Source organism: Zophobas morio, unplaced genomic scaffold, assembly GCF_036711695.1.
Source record: "Zophobas morio isolate AGI-343-1 ecotype UQ-CSIRO unplaced genomic scaffold, CSIRO_AGI_Zmor_V1 ptg000064l, whole genome shotgun sequence".
Taxonomy (NCBI): domain Eukaryota; kingdom Metazoa; phylum Arthropoda; class Insecta; order Coleoptera; family Tenebrionidae; genus Zophobas; species Zophobas morio.
Genome location: NW_026972169.1, coordinates 141,728 through 162,827, shown reverse-complemented (window position 1 = coordinate 162,827; position 21,100 = coordinate 141,728). Strand labels below are relative to the sequence as shown.

The 21,100-nt window shown below is 32.8% G+C and overlaps 1 protein-coding gene and 2 long non-coding RNA genes across 6 annotated transcripts; 2 read left to right on the top strand and 1 right to left on the bottom strand.

The window, feature by feature from the left end:
- Nucleotides 1-607: 607 nt before the first annotated feature.
- LOC135143542 (uncharacterized) lies at nucleotides 608-1,143 on the top strand. The gene is made up of 4 exons (XR_010282832.1): nucleotides 608-688; nucleotides 742-824; nucleotides 875-948; nucleotides 1,070-1,143. It is a non-coding gene; the product is annotated as an uncharacterized LOC135143542 (long non-coding RNA).
- Nucleotides 1,144-11,864: 10,721 nt separating this feature from the next.
- On the bottom strand, nucleotides 11,865-15,435 carry LOC135143570 (uncharacterized). Of its 4 annotated transcripts, XM_064075452.1 has the most exons (15): nucleotides 15,396-15,435; nucleotides 15,198-15,308; nucleotides 14,554-14,732; nucleotides 14,342-14,437; nucleotides 13,932-13,977; nucleotides 13,806-13,883; nucleotides 13,535-13,594; nucleotides 13,276-13,454; nucleotides 12,980-13,068; nucleotides 12,714-12,922; nucleotides 12,514-12,628; nucleotides 12,395-12,436; nucleotides 12,248-12,333; nucleotides 12,111-12,186; nucleotides 11,865-12,037 (listed from the first exon to the last, which is right to left on the bottom strand). In XM_064075452.1, the coding sequence occupies exons 2-15, from the start codon at nucleotides 15,268-15,270 to the stop codon at nucleotides 11,959-11,961; spliced, it is 1,407 nt and encodes a 468-aa protein (XP_063931522.1). In that variant the 5' UTR covers nucleotides 15,271-15,308; nucleotides 15,396-15,435; the 3' UTR covers nucleotides 11,865-11,958. The 4 variants fall into 4 exon arrangements, with proteins under 4 accessions (XP_063931522.1, XP_063931520.1, XP_063931521.1 ...); XM_064075450.1 differs by having other exon boundaries at nucleotides 13,806-13,977; XM_064075451.1 differs by having other exon boundaries at nucleotides 13,806-13,977; nucleotides 15,225-15,308.
- Nucleotides 15,436-17,878: 2,443 nt separating this feature from the next.
- LOC135143538 (uncharacterized) lies at nucleotides 17,879-18,305 on the top strand. The gene is made up of 3 exons (XR_010282828.1): nucleotides 17,879-17,977; nucleotides 18,029-18,165; nucleotides 18,224-18,305. It is a non-coding gene; the product is annotated as an uncharacterized LOC135143538 (long non-coding RNA).
- The last annotated feature ends 2,795 nt before the right edge of the window (nucleotides 18,306-21,100 follow it).

Here is a 21,100-nt window from a genome sequence, read left to right as displayed (position 1 = left end):
ATAAATTTGATATAGAGATCATTATTTACTTCCAATTAGTGTTTTTTATAGTTACTTAAATTTTAATTTAGACAAATATTTCTAAGTAATCCTAATTTACTTTAACTTTTTAAGTACACCTTGTTTTTAAAGTCAAATAGGGGCTTGCCTTTTAGTATTAAAGAGGATGACCTCTTAAAAGTAGCACTGGTTAGAAATTAATGGTTCAAGGTCTATATTTAAAGCATAATTGTAATATTTTTCTTATTATTTTGAAAAAAATAATGTTTAAGTATGATTAATTGCTAAATTTTTTTTGAATATTATATAACTGTAAATAATTTTATAATATTTCAGGCCATAATGTTTCTATATTCAGTAGAACTCTCATCTGCGTAGTTTTCCTAGTTGGCTGTAGTGTCTATATAAAAAATTGTTAATAGGAAAAAGTTGCAGAATTTTTTAGTTATGTCACTACCACTCCAGAAGACATGGATTTATAAGGTGTCTCGCCAAAAAGAAAAGTTAATTTTAACACTATTGCTCTGTATGTTCATACAATAATATTAATCAACTTTATTATATGCATTAATGAGACTTTCCAAACATTATTTATTTGTAGTTTTATCCTAATGCATATTTGGTCAACAAAAGTTGGATACTTCAAGCTCCCTACCACCTCCCCCGTTGGTGGAGTTCGGACCCAATAGTTTTTGCTTTTTACAATTTTATAAAACGGCTATAATAGCTCATCTCTTTCAGGGGCGTACACTGGAAGACTAGTTTTTAAACCAAGATCATTAAACCCTTAGGAAAATAAGGATGCAATGGATTCAAATCTACAAGTTAAATAATTATAGAAGCTATTACTCGTTTATTCACCTCCCCGCTAAAGAGTATACCCGCCAAGACAGAAGCTTGAAAGTTGTCCGCCTCGATTGTAGGGACTTTCTGGCCAACTTTAAACTGGTTTGAAAAATATTAATAACTATTGTAGTGCTGTATAAATCTTTGTATCGGATAAACTTTGTAATGTTTGACGTGTTTACCCTAACTTGTGGTATAAATTAAACCTTGATGATTAATAAAGATATAAAACGAGATGCTTTATTGGAGACGGGACAGCTCCTCTCACGTTACCTTGAGGACCAAACATGGAGGCTGTTTCTGACCCTTGATAGGGGTTATACACATTTTTACAAAATAATCTTATTTAATTCGAATCCGCACATGCCTTTATTTGATATCGGAGTTTACAACTCACTCTAAATGCATATGTAGGAATGTAACGAGAGCAAGAATGCATATTAAGTCTGCGAAGCTAAGATACAATCTAAAGCGAATAAAGTATAGGGCTCCTCATGGGCTTTTTAAGCATGCTAGTAAATAGCACTATTTATATAGTACCAATACCATACATACACACATACGTTTATACATGCATATATAATACAAGTACTATATCACCAGCGAGGAGAGAATGAAATCATCCTCAATAGCGACCCATGGACTGCTAGTGCTATTAAAATCACTCATTGCACAAGCCTTTTCGAGCAAACACTCTCAGACGGACTTATCACAGCTAGTAGCCCGAAGTACTCACGCAACTTATCATTTCCCCCAAGATTTCATATGATCTGTTTGACTGCCTATAAGAATAGACAACTGCCACAGGCACACTAGTATGCATTCAGCAAAACGGTAAAGTTAGTCAAATAGGTTAATCATGATTGATAAGCCCCATTTACTCGAAGTTACGAAGCTTGCGGCAATTAAGCTTGACATCAGTATAGGTTTTCAGCTATAGTGAATATTTCACCTGCTTCAAGAACCTATCCGCTGCGCCGTTTTCACCAATTTTAAGAGCAGCTCTTTCCAGCCACGACAAACCTACGGCTCTCCAAAGGTTACGTGCCAGCTTCAGCGTTTCTTCGATTGAGTAGGACAACTTACATTAAATGGAGTGCCAGTCTATAGGAAATCGCTTTAGTTTGCTGTATGTTTTCAACTAAAGTCACGAAAGCCATCGATTCTAGAGGATTACTAAACCACCGCTAGACGTTATGGGATTTACACCAACCCGTTAGCCCATCTTTGGATGGCACCCTAAAGTCTATCAGGTTGTTCCAATTACCGGGAAACAAAAAGGAGTAATAAGCGCAGCAGACGCCTAAAGAAAGGGCCCAATCTTGTTCGGATGCTTTTCGACCTGAGTCTAGGGACAAAAAGCAATCCTTGAGCCCAGGAAGAATGAAACACAACACGCATGTCTTAAGGTATGAGAAACAGTCAACTGTCAAAATAATCGACATAGTCTCCCCATCAAGGAGTCAACCTGCATAGCTGAGGTATAATGTTTCTAACTTTAAATCAAGTCCTTTGAAATAGCTTAGGTCGCTGTAATCAAGGCGCGATGTTTGGCTGCTATACAAGCTCGTGCACCAAAAAAGAAGGCTAAGCGCATGAAGAAAGTGAGCAGCAAGAGAGGGTTAACGAGCTCTTCTCTTTTATACGCTGTTTTGAAAAGCTTGACCATGCGATAAAATTCTCCGTTTTATTTAATTAGTAATTTTACCCAGTTATTTTAATTATTCAAAGGGGTTATTTATTTGATTTTTTGATTTCTTCGTTACCTTGCAGCTACTTTAATTAGTATGTAACGATACCCTAATGTGCAAAAGAATATTTATGACAAGTAAACTTTTAGGCATTTTTATTTAGTTTTATTTGTTAAGCACACTATTTCTTCAACAAGGGTAAAGATTTTTCCTCTAAACCTTGATTATGCTAATTTCCTGTGAATGACTCGTGAATAGGGTACATTCCTCAAAGAAGAAAGGGGTGAAGTTATAGCCCTATGTGTCGAGGGTATTATAGCCTTGCTATAGTTGCCTACTAATGAGGATACGGACCATTTATGTTATTTTCTGCGTTAAATTAGTTCCAGTAGCCAGTAAGCTTGATTATTTATTCTGTCATTAATCAGACTTGTTAAATTAGGCTTAGCCAGGGATACACAATACACCACGCTTCCGTTCATGCAGTTCGCTTAAAGTTTGTTGTAGATATCAAGCCAACTTTATATATGATAATCTTATTTATAACAAAGATTTTTGCTTTAGGACAATAACGTTAATTAAAATAAGGCTGGTACTTTAGCTTACGGAGTTTATAATATTGTGATTTCGTTTCGTTTGGTTTATTAACTTAAAAATACTACATCACCTTAAACCACTTAGAGTTAAACGTTATTCTTTATTTTGTCCGAGCAAAGTTAGTTTAGTTTAGTGAATAAGTCACTCAATCGTTTTCTGAGTACCTTATTAGGAAAAAAACCCTTCTAAAAAAAGATAAATAGTACGTATCCTCATTAACTGTTAATTCAAACATTGTCTCTTTGTTAGACTTGTTAAACATTCAGGAATAGCAGCTAATAAGGTTATTAATGAATAAGGTTAATTACAAATGTTTGACTTTTGTTCCCTTTAGTTTTACTTCTAACAGCCATGTTCTTGGTCGATACACAAGGACAATTACTCGTAAGATGTAAAACTCGATGCTAGAGCGGCCCCATTAAAATAGTTGTTTTGTTACTAGTAGAAGGACCTTGTTAAAAGATAGGGTACTCGTATATGATATTACTCGTTGATTTATACAGCGAGCTTCATTCAATCCAATTACTAAATTATACCAAAACCACCGTTAGAGCTTGTCTAACAGAACCCTTAAAAACTGATAGGATCCCATTTTTAATTTTGTTAGTCAATGAGACAAACTACTTGAATTTAGATTAACCCGTATCAAAGATTCGGTAAAGGTAACATTTTTTATTTACGTCAATCATTTTTCAGATCTGGTTACATTAGGTACAAGGACGTTCCTTTACATTAAAAGTTTTTTTTTACTTTAGTAATAATTTGCTATTTCAAAGAGAGATATTTTTACAAAGATAGAGAGTCAGCTTCAGTTTTTAGGTTTATGGCCTTTTGAGCGTGCAGTATCATCGATTTACGGTACAAGTTACCTTATATGGTTTGTCTATTGCACAATGAGTTAAATGAAAAATACACTTGTTAACTTAGAGTCCAAATAAACTAATAAAGCAATCATAAGACAAAACAAGGCGATGACTTTTATCAAGCAAAAGCAATAAGGGAGGAAAATGAAAAGATGCCCCTTTAATAAACGGTGCCTTGAAATCCCTAATATGAAAGCTCCGAGTAAAACTCCTAGCCCGCAGCCAGGTTAAATGAGGATGGTAGCTAATCCAGCACCAACTATGTTACAAGCAGTTAAAGGTATTCTGCGGATACATTTTACTCTCTATAGACTAATTAGTTCGTTCGACTAAAGTAGAACAAAATAAGGTTCCACTCTGGCAGAACAAGCTAGTAGCTGCCCTAGCCTGGGGGATTAATATTTGGAAATTTTGTAATATCTTTGTATTGTCTTATATTCTTTTGTGCTAAGGGTTTATAAACCAACGTGAAAGAACCTTACTTCTAAACTACCTTTGAATCGATCAAGAAGAAACTAGTAACCTTAAACTAGGAAGTAATCTTGGTTTTATCACTTTACCATAGTTAAACCCGAATCTCTGCTACTTCTTCAGGAATCTTATCGGGTTTTTGTGTAGTACTCTCGTGTTTCTTTACAAGCATTAACGATTGGTCGATAGATCTGGACAGCGATCTTGTATAAAGTTAACTGAGGTCCTTTAGCTTTATCTTTGTCTTTCTACATTAATAGTTACCTCCAAAGATTATTTGCATTGAGTGTCCGAACAAGAGCGGGTCTATATGTAATACGCGTCATTTGACGCTCTTATTTCGGGCAGCTTCCGTAGTAGAAATATCGATGTTTGACAAGCGAGTGCCATCCGGAGGGGGGTTACAATTTGATGTAAGAGTACCTGTCTTGGGTTATTTGTCCTCTATGATTCGAAGGCGTCTTTGATGTTGTAATACGAAACTAAAACTAAAACTAATGACAATTTTACACGTGACGCCACGTGAAGTAACACGAAGGGTTCACTACCTTTCAACTTAATGATATAAATTCTTAGAGTCATGATTATGATAAATTCTTGGGTTCAGCACTATTCTGAGGGTTAACCTTGCACTTAGGAGAGTAGCAGACGTCTAAAACATGACTCGATAGCCCTCGTGTTGAAAAAACATGCTCTTAAATATGGTAAAAAGATGCGTGACTTTCAGTGAACCTTACTTGGCGCCTACTTAGCGGGTAGACTTTATCGAGCAATTTGTCTTGGCTCTAACTGTTAGCTTTATCTTGTAGCTTTCCGTTTTAGAATGTACGCTCTTTGCGCAAGCAAGGATTCAGGTACCGTCCCTGGGGTGCATCGTAAAAGCGCACGAAAACGATCGGGTCTATATAGAAAATTCGCCCCTCGCTTTGGTGTTGTTCCTAGCGGGCATCGGTTGGCCTACGGTCCGAAAGGTGGCCATTTTAAGTTGTAACATCGTGCGAAAGAAGCCATGACAATTTGCGGTCATGTCACCCTCTACTTTCCAAAGGAGGCAAGTTGGGTGCTACTGTAAAATACAAACCATCAACTTTAACATCATTTTGACATGATTGGCTAATTAACCATGAAACTTGACGGAACGTGATTATGGTACCTTCCTGTAGATCGCTCTGGGCTGAGGGTTGTACATTACTTAGGAGAGATCTAGAGTTGCATGACGCCAGCTGGAAACAACTGCTCTTAATAACGGTAAAAAACACCCGGTAGGCTCAGTGCACTGGCAGGTGAAAACTTCCCTGTAACACTCGAACGAACATCATTGTTATTATTTTGCCTTCGGATTCATTAACTAGACTTGTTTGAAACGACGTTGGTTATATTGATTTGAAACCTATAGGCTAATTAGCCTTGCGGAAGTAAAATCTTCGTTTTGAATACTACGCATTGCCTTCGGAACCCATTATTTTTTAGGCGTGGCGGATGAAGAGCGGTCGTAATCAACTTAAACACTATTAAATCATGTTGATGAAAGTCGCTAAGTTATACAGGAAACTTTTCTCTAATAGCAATTAGGTGCGGCCGAAAGCGTTTACAGAAAGCACTGCATGAGGAGTGGTGTTTACCTTGGACTATCGCTTCGCTTCTGGACCACTGGTGGTAATTTGGATTCTTTCTATCTAAACTGTCTTTGGTGAGTAACAGTACTGTAAGTAATAGTGTCGTTACTATGTAGTTCTAGGGATTAGTACTTTACACTATGCGAGCAGCCCTCAGAATTTTGTTTGTAGGGAAGTTGTACACGTAACCACAAAACCAGAAAATTGGGAGTTGGCACCGGCGGCAATTGAACTTGCGACCTTGGGGTTGCGCGACAACGCTCTAATCACTGAGTTAAGGTGATAACTTACATCTTCAGTTAATATATTACGTTTACAACTTTTGTTAAAATATTTTGTTTCTATTGTGATGCTGCTACTTAAAAAACAAGGTGAGCGGTTTTAGCTATTTTTAGGATTGGCCTTAAAATACTAGTGCCAAATAACGAAAATAAACAAGCATAATAGCGCGCCTAAAAAGAATAGAGGACGCCATAGGTCTTCTTGCCCTCTCCCCTATCCTTTTTTGCCACCTAAGACACAAGTATAGCACTTTTCTGCAGAAGAAGAGGGCCTGTTTTTCTTTGTAACTCTCCTTCATTGCTTTGCCCACGCCTTTATATATCAGACAATAAGACCTAGGCTTGAAAGAAAAGGCGGAATTCAAAAATTAACATAAAGAAAAGCAGATGTAAATTCATCTCCAAAGGAAATTTTTGTGGCTACATGGTAAGGGACCTTCCCTGGTGTTCCGGTGCAAAATATCTTGGAGTGATTATATTAACAAACTGATATAAACGAATATAGATTACATACTAAGCAAAGAGAAAAGGTTGACTGCCGCACTATATTTGCCTTACCCTGATGAGTAAATTTATAATAAAAACAATAATTTCGTCTTATATTGACCTACACATTTCTTACATGGTTACTACTCTTTTAAATACATCGGGTGGGTACAAAATTACAAAAATGAGCTGTTGCACACGTTAACTATTGCCTTCGGGGTTTATAACATGTTTAACTTCATCGAACCATAAAAGTGTACGTTAATTCATTGTCCATAAATACTTTAAAAGGGAGGTTAACCATTCTAACCCCTTTCTAAGATTAGGTAACAAGAACTTTTTTCCTTAGATCTCCCATTACGCAAAATAGTGGCCGCTCCTTTCAAGGGAGCGAGAAATCTCTCGTTTAAGGTGAGTTATGTATGTTCCTTTTCGTTCTAACGATCGACAGGAGTAGAAAGTGATTAAAAAGTATATTAAAGTTCTTCTACAGCAGATCAAGCTGACTTGGGTTTACTACTAACTCAGATGAAAAGACAGGAACACTGTTGTGCAAACGAAGGTACTGACAGAGGCGGAGGGTTAAAAAATAAATCTGAGTCCTTACACCCATTGCACTTTACACAACTTTTTAGCCCTCAATAGTTTTGACCCCTTGACTTAAAGAAGTAACGGCATCGCCAAGACCAGAAATTGCGAGCTGCGCGACTAGAATTGAAGCAACAACTTTGACTTGCTTTTAAACCGCTGAGTTGTGTAGGCAACCTTCAGCCGGTGTTGTTGGGTTTACGTATGAAACCTGTTAGTATTATAGCGATTTAGAAACCAGTCTGATTGGGTAACTAAGAAAGCAGCAGTGAAAAAGATTTTATATACTGGTTGCGCGTAGAATTAAGAAGGTAAATAAATAATAATAATAAACAAGGGTATTTATCTTTTTTCTTTTGATCTGTTTCTTTTTTTAACAGAAAGTGTTTTTCGCTAGTTTTTCTCTCCCTTCCTATATATATAGGCAATAAAACTTCTGGAGGTTACTAATACCGCTTTAATTTCTATGACCCTTGCAATCATGTTTTACGTGCCAAAATTCAGATGTTAAATATGTGGGCAAAGCTCTCTTTCCATTATTGTAGGTCATATAAAATTTACGTAAAAATTTACAATTGTTAAAAGTCATTGAGTTGAATGAATGTTTTTGTTATCATACTTTAAAAATAATAAACACCTAAAAGAGACAAACTTTGCCTTTTACAGTTATTAAAAAAAAAACCTGTAAAATAGCTACATATTATAAGTCTTTAATTCTTGTTTTAATAGGTCTTTTATTTACCTTACCACTATACGGGTCCGGCTTACGTTGTCAACTTAACCGACATCGAGTTTTCCCTGGTTCTTAACCCTACTTTAAAACTATTTAAACTAACGGTGTTCTGAAATTAATTTATAAATTATTTTTAGTATATTTGCTAAAGTACACATTATCTCCACATTTTAAAACGCAAGGTGACCAAAAAAATCTCTGATTTTTTAATAAGTTTTTTTAAGAAGTAAATTCTAAGAGCAAGGCTTATTTTTATTTCATGCATATAAAAATTATTCAGTCTGTTAAACCCCTTTTTAATAAAAAACATCGAAAATGCGTCAGTTAATAGGATTTATACAATATTTTTAAGTGGAGAGAGCAACCGTATAAATAAGTATATCACGCTTACCTGTCTGTACAATTATGAAGAGTTGCGTGAACAATAAATGTTAACTTACAAAAAACAGAGTGTATGAGTTAAGCACCTTTTTTAATTCAAATAGAAAAATTTGTAATCTTTCTTTAAATTTTACAAAAAACACCGATTGGCTTTTTTAACTTAAATAACCCAAACTTGGAAAGGAAACTATAAGCTTTATTGCCCGTAAAAAGTAGTGTTGTACTGGAAAGTTACCTGAATACAAAGCTGTCGCAAGTAAGAATAGAAATCCGTGGCCTTCACCTCGTAAATAATTTTTTTTCAATAATGGAACCAAGAAAAACAGCGACACTTAAAGATTAGATATTAGAGACTTCGACGTAGGATTATATAAATTATTTTCAAAGTTTCTGGTTATTCTTCAATAGGGTTAAATAGAATTTCGTCGAAGCGGTCTGAAACTTCACCTTTAAACTTGAACTCTACCTTTTTAGTAAATTCTTTAACGCTGTTAACGTTCATGGCTCTAAATACTAGTGAAGAACTTAGCGCAAATATGCCAAAGCATAGCATACTGGCATTTACAAAAGAATTGAAAACTAACAACATATCTTCAGATAGAACTTGAGATTCTCCCTTAAAAGTCCTTTTATAAGGTTGGTCAAATCTAAACCGATTTAAACGTAAAAAAGTTCTTCGGCTTAAATAAGAACCAACCCCTATAAGTGAAAAGCCAAAAATTCCTAGTAGTGTAATAGTGCTCGGAAAGTTATCTTTAGAAAGTAAATTCAAGCATTTATCACCAAATTCTGATTTTTGACAAGGCCGAAAAGTTGAATTATTCAAGACACTCTTCAGCATAAAATTATAATTTTTTTCATTGAACTGGATCTTAACATCATTTTTATCTTGCATACCGCAGTAACTTCAAGTAAGTATATAACAAGCGCAAACTTGCATAAACGTTCACAAAACTTTTTCACATAAGAGCCCACGTGGTTCCGCTTTTCCCTTTTTTCTACCATTTTTAACTTTTTTTAAATTAAAACTATAATTTGAAGCTTTATGGATTTAAATATGTTAGTTGACGAAAAATAAAGCATCAAGTTGTTAAATATTTATAGAGTTATAAGAAACCAAGTATAGTAGAAAAATAGAGAAAGATTATAAGATTTATTGAAATAAATAAAAATGTATAATAAAACAGGAAAAAAGGGACGAAGAAAGTGCAGAGCTGTTGTTTATTGTATCAAGCATTGAAATTTAAAGAATGCATTTAAAGTTTTTTACTGTTGAACTTAGTCCAATAAAACAAGGTTTAAGAACTATTTTCAATATTAATATTAGAAAAACATAAGAAGCCATTGGGGTAATTTTATCTCCACAGTGCAGTTTAATAAAAATTTTATGGATAATATAATAACGAAAGAAAAAATTGAAATAGATTAATAATAAAAGAATATAATTAAAGATGGGGAAAAATATGCATTAGAAAAAAAAAAAGAACTAAAGCTTGAGGGCTGATTTATTTTAAAAGCTTTGTGGTAGTTACACTAAAAAAACGAAATTAAAGGGTCAATCAAAATCAAGGTAACTATTAACTAACGTTACAATGTTCTACTAAAGTAGAACGAAAAAATTAGTTAAAACAAATTACCTTTTATAGTAGTTTTCTCTCACTAATAAAAAAAATCGATTCGAAGAACTAACCAAAATTAGTTTTAACTAAGTCAGTTTTCTTTTGGGAGTCAAAAAGTGTTATTACCAAACTAGTTCGGGTTTAAATAAATCGAATCATTAATAAAACGGTATTGGCTAGGGTTAAACCAGCTGCTTTTCTGTTGTGGATTTTATAGCAGTTAAACAACACTGGGTATTATCTAAATGAATCCCTTCCCTCCCCGGCTTTTTGGAGGGGCATAACACTAATTGTACATGATAAAGGGTGGTTTGCAAAAGGCTTTTTATCTTTTTTTTACAGTTGGTGAGTTGGTAGTATAGTACTACTCAGGCGGCTCAAGAGCTATCAAATTAATTAATACAGAACTTTATATACCTTATAAATTTTCATTTATATTCTTTAGAAGTTCATTATATATTCATTTAATTATTTTACTGGTTAAAATAATTAAATTTCAAATTAATAAGTCTACAATATCAACAATATAGAAAATTTAGGTTTAAGAATATTATTGAGGGCGTACCACATACCTTACGCTGGTAGAGGACTGAAGCTTGAAGGTAGCAATGCCACATTTAAAAGCTTGTCGACGGGTAAACGTTAACTTTATAATTTCGTCATGCTCAAGAGTTATATGTGGTGTATGCTGTTTCTACAAGCAAGAGTACACACTTGTGTAGTTGGCTGGCATGGATTACTTTATTTTTAAAGTTTGTGGCGAAACGCCAAGGTGAAAGGTATGTAAATATAGTATTAGGAGAAACACGACCATTTGGTGAGCAAGTGTTGGTCAGCTTTCGTTTTTCTTAATCTCTCGGGGTTATGAAAGTTGGGTGGTTGTCAATGATTATAGTATTAATTTTATATTAGGTGGATCGGGGAGATATGGCCGCTTTCAATCTTTTTACTTCTATAGGTTGCTTATTGCTGGTACTTATACATATTTATCTGAAGTTAACTACTTTTAAAACTTTTGTTATGTATATATGTAGCTAAAGTTTTTAAATTTTAACGAACCTCGCCACTGCTTTTATGTCCGTTGCTCATATGGACTATCATTATTTCTTTGTGGAATTATTATTTTGATACTGAGACATAAAATTTCAAACATGAAGTGTATAATGTTATAGTCATCACTACCTATTTGTATTTTAATCTTCATCTAGATGATCCTAAAGAGCTGGTAAAAGTGGAGCAGCCTTCTGGAGAGTATTATTTCCAATCTACTGTTACGTGTAAAAAATTTATTTATTGAATTAGTTCCAAGTTGGTCAACTTTAGGGATCATGACTACATGGAACTACGCAAATTAGTAGTAGAGTCGGTGCTAATTTCGGCCATGCTTTGCTTTTTGTTGGACAAATATGGCTATATTCAACCTTTATTTTTCCAAGCAGTCATGTCTTTGCCAAATGTGCTCGGAAACAAGCTATGTAGAGTTCACTTGTTTGGTTTCGAGGCTGTGGGATCTTTGAAACGACCTTGGAAAGTCGAAAATCCTTTATTGTGAGTAGCACGTTATTTAATTCAGAAAATAATTGTTTGGAACAATTATAATTTGATTCCATTAATAATATAAAGAACTTTATTTAAGTATAATTGGTGTTCTTTGTTAGATTTATTACTTTATACTAACTTGATGTCTTGCTTAGAAATTTGCTTAAAACTCGAGTTGCGCCTTCGAGTGGCTCCAGCGACGACAATAACAGCAGTAATACGAAGGAGAGAAATTCGAAAGGGTTTGCTACGGTGAATGGGGGTGACAGTAATTGCAATTTGCGGAGTCGTGCTTGCAAGTGAACTTAAAAAAACCGACCTGTTGACTTAATAAAAACTTAATTATATTATTATTATACGGAAAAGTCGATTTTATTTGTTAAGCGAATTTTATCGCACCAATTTTCTAATGCAAAGTGGCTTTCTTTGAAATTCTTAAAAATTTCGAATGCTTTGTTCGTGTAGTCATTGCTTCCTAACGGTATAATTATCATCCGTAATTGCATTTAATAATCCTTGATCAAAAAGTAAATAACCCAAAAAGTAAAAAGCACAAGCTGCCCTACAAGCCAACTCTTGCAAGTCGTTCGCTATCGGCAACGAAAATTTCATTTCCGGCCACCTCGATATTAATGACAAATTTATAAGTTAGAAAAAAAAAAGTTAACAATGGCCAGTGTTACCAGTCTTTCCGCATTTTCCAGGCCGGCTGGTTGAGTACTTGTCTGGATCGTGCGTACATTTATAGATTTAACCACAAAAATATTTAAGCGAGAAGTGGTACAAGTTATACTGTTATTACTTTTGATCCGCATCCAAAAGTAATTGAATTAGTTTGCCCCATAAAAATCCACAGGAGTGCTTTTCGTAGTCAAGGAAGCTCAGAACAACAGCAAACTGGAGCATGGGGCTCAGTGCTGGTGGTATAATTATAATAATATTAATAATAATAATGATTAGAATAATAATAATAGTAATAATTATAATAATAATTTAGCGAACGTGCGTTTGTTTCCAAGAAATAGTATAAAAGAGAGTCTGTCGGACTGAGAAGATGCAGTTCCTCTACCAACTCCAGAACACGTGAACTGAAGACAACTTCTAGTAGACTGTCTTCTCGGGCAGATCCGTTGCATGCGAAGAAGTCGATCTTGCAGGCCTCAGCGGCGCTCTCCATGCCTGCTTGCCCCAAAAGAAACGCGATGGAGCATCTACGAGAAATCTAATCTCTGACGTATTCAGAGCAATGACGCATAAAAAAAAGGCACTTCAGCCAAAAGATATCCTTCGGTTCATCTCGTCTGAGCTTGTTCAAAAGGTTTTCGATGCCATTCTTGTTGTTCTCGTGTTCAAGTAACTGTTGTTAAAAATCTCTATTGAGTACTTTATTCATTCAAAACGGCTTAAAAAAAATTTAAAAACTATTTAATTAGTTGTTATTTTCTTCTGGGAATTATGTTAATTTTTTTTCTGTAGTAAAAACAATTCCACATAATAAATGCAAGTTAGTATAGAATACATAACGGAAAAAATACAATTAAAAATATAAAAAAAGTAAACGTACGCGAAAATAATATAAAACAAAAGATTTCTGGTAGGCGTTGGGCAACTTAAAGCACGTTTCAAAGTGCTCGAGAGCGCTGCGAAAGTACAAATCTGCCGACCTTTCCAGACTGGACTGACTGGAGCAGCCTGGGAAAGAGCAGGGCCACGTGCTAGACGGGGAGGGCTCGAGGCTGGATCCTACCAAGCAAAGTTAGTAACTCTGTAGAGGAAGAGGCTGTAAAGTATGGAGAAAATAGAATTTTCGTTGGCGTAATTACTTTGCGAAGATTTCTTTAGAGCTGTAAACCACAGCGATGTGCAGGCCATTCCCGCATAGCCTTTAAATAAGATTAAATATTCCTTAACAGCAAATTCTTAAAAATAGAATGCAAAAAGTAAAACTATCGCTTTTTTAGCTGGACTTTACAAAAAAAATAGCAAAAAAACTACAAGCAGTGACCTAACAGCATCCCTTAAAAACTTTTAGTTGATGAACTTAATAATAAACAATAATTGCTAACAATTCTATAAATGCAAAGAAAAAAGGACCATGAAATTTGGGATTTTGAAAATAAGGCTCCAGTGTAAGAAAAGGCCGCAGCGTCTCGTATGCTTCTTCCATTTCTCCTGAAAAGCCCTCCAGCAAAAGCAGATTTTGGAGAATAGTAGGTTTACCTTCGGAGAGATGAAAAAAGAAAATCTCTAGAATAATCGTCTCCTTCTAAATAAAAAAGATTACAAAGTGGCTTATAGTAAAAAATAATTATATATTAGTAATAGAATTGGCGAATCACAATTAAGAAATGGTACTACCGATTTTGGAAAACTTCGTACGGAATATAATCTTAAATTAACAAATTTTAAAGAGTATAAATTTTTTTTAGCTTAATATAACTATAATATATAAAATAGTACAGTAGTCATTAGTGTAAAACTCATAGAGCTAACCACAGGGAAGAGTCTAAAGAATAATTTTCCCAAATATATGTAATAACTCGACTTATATAAAATTTAGAGGATTTTAAATTTTAAAACTTTCAAAGCAAGCAAAATTTAAAGTGAATAGGTAGTAAAGCTTTACATACATCAGCGTTAGCTACACGCAAAGAAAGAAGACGCCGAAAGAAAAATAGACACTGCTGCCGTTCTTTCTGAAAACGATTTAGTATTTCTAGTCCTGCCTAAGTAAAAACTTATTAATACGAATTGAAAATAATAATGAATTAACTGATTTAAATTTAAAAAAAGTGAAAGAACTATTAAAAAATTATGGAAAGAATGTACATATAAAATTTACTTTCCAAATAATTTCGGGAACTTTATCATAACAATGGAGTAACACTTGCAAAACATCTAAAGCGGCAGTAAAGTTGCGTTGGAGTAAATATTCATTTATGTTTAACACAAGATTCCGAAAGTAAAGAGTAGATATAAAGTCCTCGGGTTTTGACTCGGAAGATATTAGAAAAGCATCGCCTGGATCAATAGTTTAATGATAAGGTCGCCGTCAGTATTGTTCTTGCAAATATTAACAATAACTACTAAAAAAAAGTTTTAAATAACTTTTTTATTTAATTTTCATTTAACTCTAACTATTAAATTAAATTTGACTAACTCCCTTTATAACACCAATAAGAATTATTTTCACAAAAAATAATGTCTACTAAAAAACATAAAAAATATAAAAATTATTGAAAATAAAAGTTATAATAGTAAATTAAATAACAAGCAAAGTAGGTCATAAGAAACAAAAATTAATATATTTTGTGGTTAAAAAAAAAAAAGCACTAGTTTCCAATGAACTCAAATAAAACTTGAAAACGTTAGTTATATCCCACTAAATTATATTATATTAAAGGAGAATAATCTTACAAGGTAATTAAATTAAATATTATAAAAAAACGTAGTAAACTATTCATTTTTATTTTTTAAACATTTTACACGAAAGTAAATATTTAAAGTGAACGCCTTTCTTTTTAAGAGTTCCTTTCCTGGTATATGTTTTTCTCTTCATGCATACCTTAAGGTTCCAAAAATTTCACAATATTATATCTAAAGAAAGAATGATTGAATATTATTCTTTAAAAACTTAAGAAAGTAGCTGAAATCATAAAAGAGTAAAGTATTTATTTCACGAACTTAAGCAAGAAGCAAGTGGGCTTTGTTAGCTTTGAAGGAGAGTAAAGAGGTTTACGAGCGCATTGGACTATTATATAGACTGTATGTAAAGCTTTTGATATTCGCGAGGAATTTAGGTTATACTAAAGAAAACTTGACGGGTACTAAGTTGTAACCACGTATACTGAATCTTTACTTAAACTTTTATACGTATAGTTAAAGGAACGACTTTTTCTTTTTTTTCGGTATAAATATACTACCCATAAAAATAGGGCTAAAAGGAGAATTTTTTAAGCTTTTATATCGAAAAAAAAGAAACGGATTATTTTAGTACGTACCCAAGGAGAAAGAAGGAAATATTTTACTCCTTTCGTTTCTCCTTAAATTAAGCAGCATTATATGATATTTAAAATACAATCATACGGAAGGTACTCTTTAGTAGTGTCAAGTTAGTAATAACGGTGACTAGCCTAGGCTCTCATTTGAAGTTGTCTTAAACTAGTTTAATAGCAATACCCTATTGTAATATCATTAGGCTGTGCTTTATCTTTTTTAAAAACCTCAGTAGTTGTAAATTTTATTTAGTATGCTTTGTTTACATAATATACCAAGATCTTTGTCAACTAATTTATAATAGCTTTAGTTTTGGATACGCGTTGCGTATTAATTTACTCAAAGAATGATTATTTGTATTGAATACTGAGTCCTAAACAATTTAAAAAATGAAAGGATTTATAAATACGATGTCTACAGTGAAGAGAGTCGTAATTTATTGTTTCTTTGATTTTTGCTGAACATTTCAAAATTTGGCTTTTGCCTCTTTAGGCGTTCTAATTCAAAACCGAGAACTCAAATGTTCAACTTTAGTTCATCCCCGCTTCCCTAGTGTTGTCTTTTTTTACTTTCGTATTTTCAGGTATTTGGGTATTCGTTTTGTGTCAATATTTATTACCATAAAAATTTATTGGAGTTGAGTAAATTTAATGGTTGTTTCCACTTCCATTGACAATATTTTGCAAATATCCTATTATCTTATCTAGAAGCTAATAGCGACCTGTAATATGAACTATATATATTTTTCTGTAGCGACTAGTTTAAACCGACAAACTGCCATATATTAACTTACTGTAGCCCTCTCAAGGAAACGTTGAGAGCACCTAGATTTTTTACATATAGCGTATCCAAACCTGCCTATATATCACCCGACAAAAGTTGAAATTCAGGAAATTTTTTTTTTACCACATACTCTGCATATTGGGCACCAACTAATTATCGTTTTTAGGGTTTTTAACGTTATTAAATGGAAAATTTCTTGACAAACAGAGACTATATTGAGAAAAAACTTTAATATTTTACTTTTTCTAACCCCAGTAATTCTACAGGAAATGCATCTGTCAATAACGTCAGGGTTTTGTAGATATTCGTAAATAATACACAAGAGATAAAATTGTAATATATAAGTTACGATATTTTTATCAGTATATTCATTAAAAAATAAGTTTATTTTATTCAATATTAACAAAATATTGCCAAATATATGGAAGGACGCTTTATAATTATAACTAGCCTGCTAGCAGCTTCTTCAACAGAGCTTGACTTAAAATCTAAATTATTTGTATTATAAATAATAGGTTTTCTTAAATTTAAATGCCAACTCAGAGCCAATCATCGATAATAACGCCTCTTTTAGTGAGCAGTCAAGTTTAGTTTGCGAACAAAAAACATAAACCGGCACAGGAATTGTAAGAAGAAATTGTGTGAATCAATAGAATTGCGTACACTTAAAAAAAAAAAATTAACTTTTCACAGTTTTTTAATTTTCATAATACTTTAGCTATCTTTCAATACATGTTTTTTTTTTTAATAATTTTTATGGCAAAACTAAGTCTAGGGTCATGATATTACTGATATCTTTTTTTTTTCTGACTCGCCATAGTCTTTAAATAATACAATTATTTATAAACTTCTTAAACTTCCCTCTATAATAAAGAAGAATTTCAGAAGCGGTCCCCCTTTTAAGCTAAACTTAAATTTATAAAAATACTTTTTATCACCTTTTTATTCTTGCAATATTGAAAATAATAAAAAATTCTGCCATCAGTTCCGCAAAAAAACGCTTCGTTAAAGCCGTCAATAAAAGTATCATAATATATCAAATTTCTTTATAACTACTAAGCCTATTATATATAAGAGTCGTGAAAGTTGTAATAGCTTTAAAACCGAGAAAAACTCTAAAAGGGGCAGTAATCACTTTGAGATATTAATTTATTAATTTATAAATGACTCTTCCTGGTGCTCAGTTGAGTTAACAACATCTAATACTCAAGCCCTATGTCAGGAGTAGTCTCTCCAAATTCTGCAAGGGGAGAGTCTCCGTGGTCACAAACGCAGTACTTGGACTTCTAAAAATTTGACTTCTTAGATTGTACGAAATGAAATGCTTTTCACCGGTGCGCTCTCTCCAATTCCTTTTAAGTTTAGGACGGCTGCCACTTATAAAGTTACCTTACTACCTTCGCTTTTAAATATACAATCATGATCGTACCTGCGAGGAAGCAACTTTTTTCGGTAAATTTTTTTTCTCTGACATTTGTTAGGCACAGGTAAAACTTTTTTTTTATTTAGTTCGTAATAATTAAGTATTTATACAAAAGCACGGATATTAAAGTAGCACGAAAATATTGCGACTCGACCTATCCCACTTCATATTATTCACGTTTTGTGTACAGTGACGGCTCCTCAGTTCTACTTAAAACTTTTATTTCTCGTAACGCAATTCCTCTAGTTTCGGGTTTTTATATGCCTTCTTTTAAACTAGTTTTCAAACCTTATTACTTTGTTACAAAAAGATATTAAAAACCAAAGGCCCTGGGTTTCCTCAGAAATTTTCACGGAAAAGTCTACACAAAAAGGGTCGGAGACTTTTTCGAAACGTTTTGACGATGAATTCGAAGACTACTAAATATTATTATATTCAATAGTGTTTAAAACAGTTTAAATATTGTAAGTTTACTGTAAAAGAAGCTTTCTTAATTTACTCTTCTAAATTATTGATCTTGAAAGCCTAATAAATAGTCAAAGAAAACCTCAAAATCAGAATTTTTTTAACTTACACTCTTTACATAGCTCCGTTGTATATTTAAGTTAACTTTTGTGTAGGTTTAAACAATGAAGAGAGGAGGAAAGATATAGGCACATAGGGACCTATTTTTATTTTTTTATATGAAGAGTATATTATAGTTAAAGATTTCGGTTTTATAGAATAATTAAAAATTAAACGCTATTTACTATAACATTTACCTCGGTAAAACTGTCTTACTGAATTGAATACTTGAATAAGTAACAAATATCTTTCTTTGTAAACCCGCGCTAAACCCTACGAAAAATTAAGGAGCAATTTTTACATAATTTTATTTTACTTAAAGTTATTCATATTATATAGAATTTACTAAAGACTGCAAACTTTACATGAAATTCCTTTCTAGCGTTGTTCGTTATGCTCTGGTTCGCAGTTCCTAGTTTTGTGTTTTATATTGTTATTCCATTTGTAACTACTTCAACCCTATTTCCTACTAGTTTCTGAAGTTAAAAGTTTAGTAATTATTTTTCTGGTATATATTCCAAAAGAGACGAGAACCCTGTTTTTACTATATAACAATATTAAAACTTTTAACATCTTTAGTTTTGGTCTTTCAAAACTCATACAATCCCCTATTGCATTAAAAGGTTTCACCAACATTTAAATTGTTTTTTTTAACGATTTCAAAGCCAAAACTGTATTGTTGCCTTAAACATTGTTTCAATAAATTTTACAATAAGTTATAAGATTAGAAAAACTTCAATTTCTAATTTAAAACTTTAAAGCCGAAAATAAGCTGTAAGTCAATTAAACTTTTATATTTTATAACATTAACTTAGAGGTAGACAGGGTTTTAATTGCACTTTAGGTATTGACTGAAAATATTGTACCAACCCACTCTTCTTCTTTAAGCTGCTGAGAAGGTCCAGCACAGCTCGCTTACCTAAAGGGAGCTGTTGCTAACCGTAGCATATTAATTTTGTTCTTTCCTCGGGCAAAATTTTTTTTATTAATTTATTATTGTTTGGGGGAATAACGTCGCCTTGTTCAATGCCAAGTATATAGGCGCAGCCACCTAAAAAATAAATTATCAACTGTTATATGGGCTAACTCATAAAGGACACCGATACAAAGGAGAATTTTAGTGCGCTATACGCCCTTTTTTTTTCTTTTGTTAGTTTTATAGCCAGTACATATTGTGCTCCTTAAACAGCTTAAGTTTTATAACGAAATGTTAAAGTGCTTATTTCTGTTTATAATATACCTATTTTATATATTTTTGCTTGTTTATATTGAAAAGTTTTTATAGCTTGTGAAATCAACACTTGGGAAATGGGGTACAGCTGTAAAAATTTATTGGTTCGCAACGGAGGCCAAAATTAATGGGCTTGATTATGTGTAGCTCCATATCTTCTTAAATTTCTTATTTCGTTTGGAAAAAATTATGGGTATATTTAGTAACTTTATGACAAGTAATAATATTCGTGAGGCGCTGTCAACTAAAATGTTTACCTTTAGCGGAGGGCAACTTTTCAGCAAAAAAAAAGTTTTGATTAAAAGTAAGAGTATAAAAAATAATTTTTTTTTAAACAAACTAACAATTAAGTTCATTTATTTAAAGTTCAAAATTTATTAGTATTAAAGATTTAATTATCTGCTCCGCCACTAATAGCTCATTCAAACAGTGAATTATTCGAGCTTCTACTACGCAGTTTGCAACAGGATCAAGATTAGAGCTGCATCCATAAAAGATAAGTTGGTAATTTCATTAAAAATAGCACATAATCCCGTAATTTTAGTTATATTCAGTTTAAATCAATTTTATCTAAGTTTTTATCAGAGCCTTATAACTACACTTTCTTTTGTAAAGGTGATCTTTTAATGACTTTCTATTAGTCTCCCTTTAAAAAAAAGAAAACTGTCATTTTTCCAGTTCTTAGTGAACAAGCAAACAAGTATAGCTGTTTTACAAATTTAAATACCGAAAGCGTTAAGTCTAAGTCACAAACTCTAACTGAAAAATTCTTATTTATGAGTCTGCACTAGTAAAAAAATATAAGTAACCCTGTTATTATAGGGCTAGCCTACGGCCCCTGCACAAATGAATGGGATGTGGTTTCAAATTATTTACAGCTACTCTTCTTACAAGTTCACCCCATAAATTATCTTGTTTCGCTTACGTTAAGGAAACTATTATAACAATAAGCCAAAAGTAACGGATTAATGATTACCCTTCATAGAAATATTAGGTTATAAAGTGTGAAGTTTTAAAGCAGCAGCTGTAAAATCTAACCAAATTAAATGAGAAATAACTTAACAAATCTTACATAATATTGCCTAGCTCGCTCGAAAACACAACTATATAGGAAAAAACCTTTCAGGTTGAGCTATCCAATGGCTGTCCAAATAATATGGACTTGATTCCTTTATAGTTTATATTTAGAATTAGTAAGTTACGCATTTAAAATTGTTACATTTTCGGTAACAAAGTTCTTTGGATCCATTTTACTAATATCAATCACTTATCAGTTTTATTAAAAAATGTAGGTCTGTTAATAGAATGAAAGTAACACTTATACACTGCAATGTTGGGAAAAAGAATTTTAAGGGCCAACAAAAAGGTTACACGATAACCTTAGCAAGTATT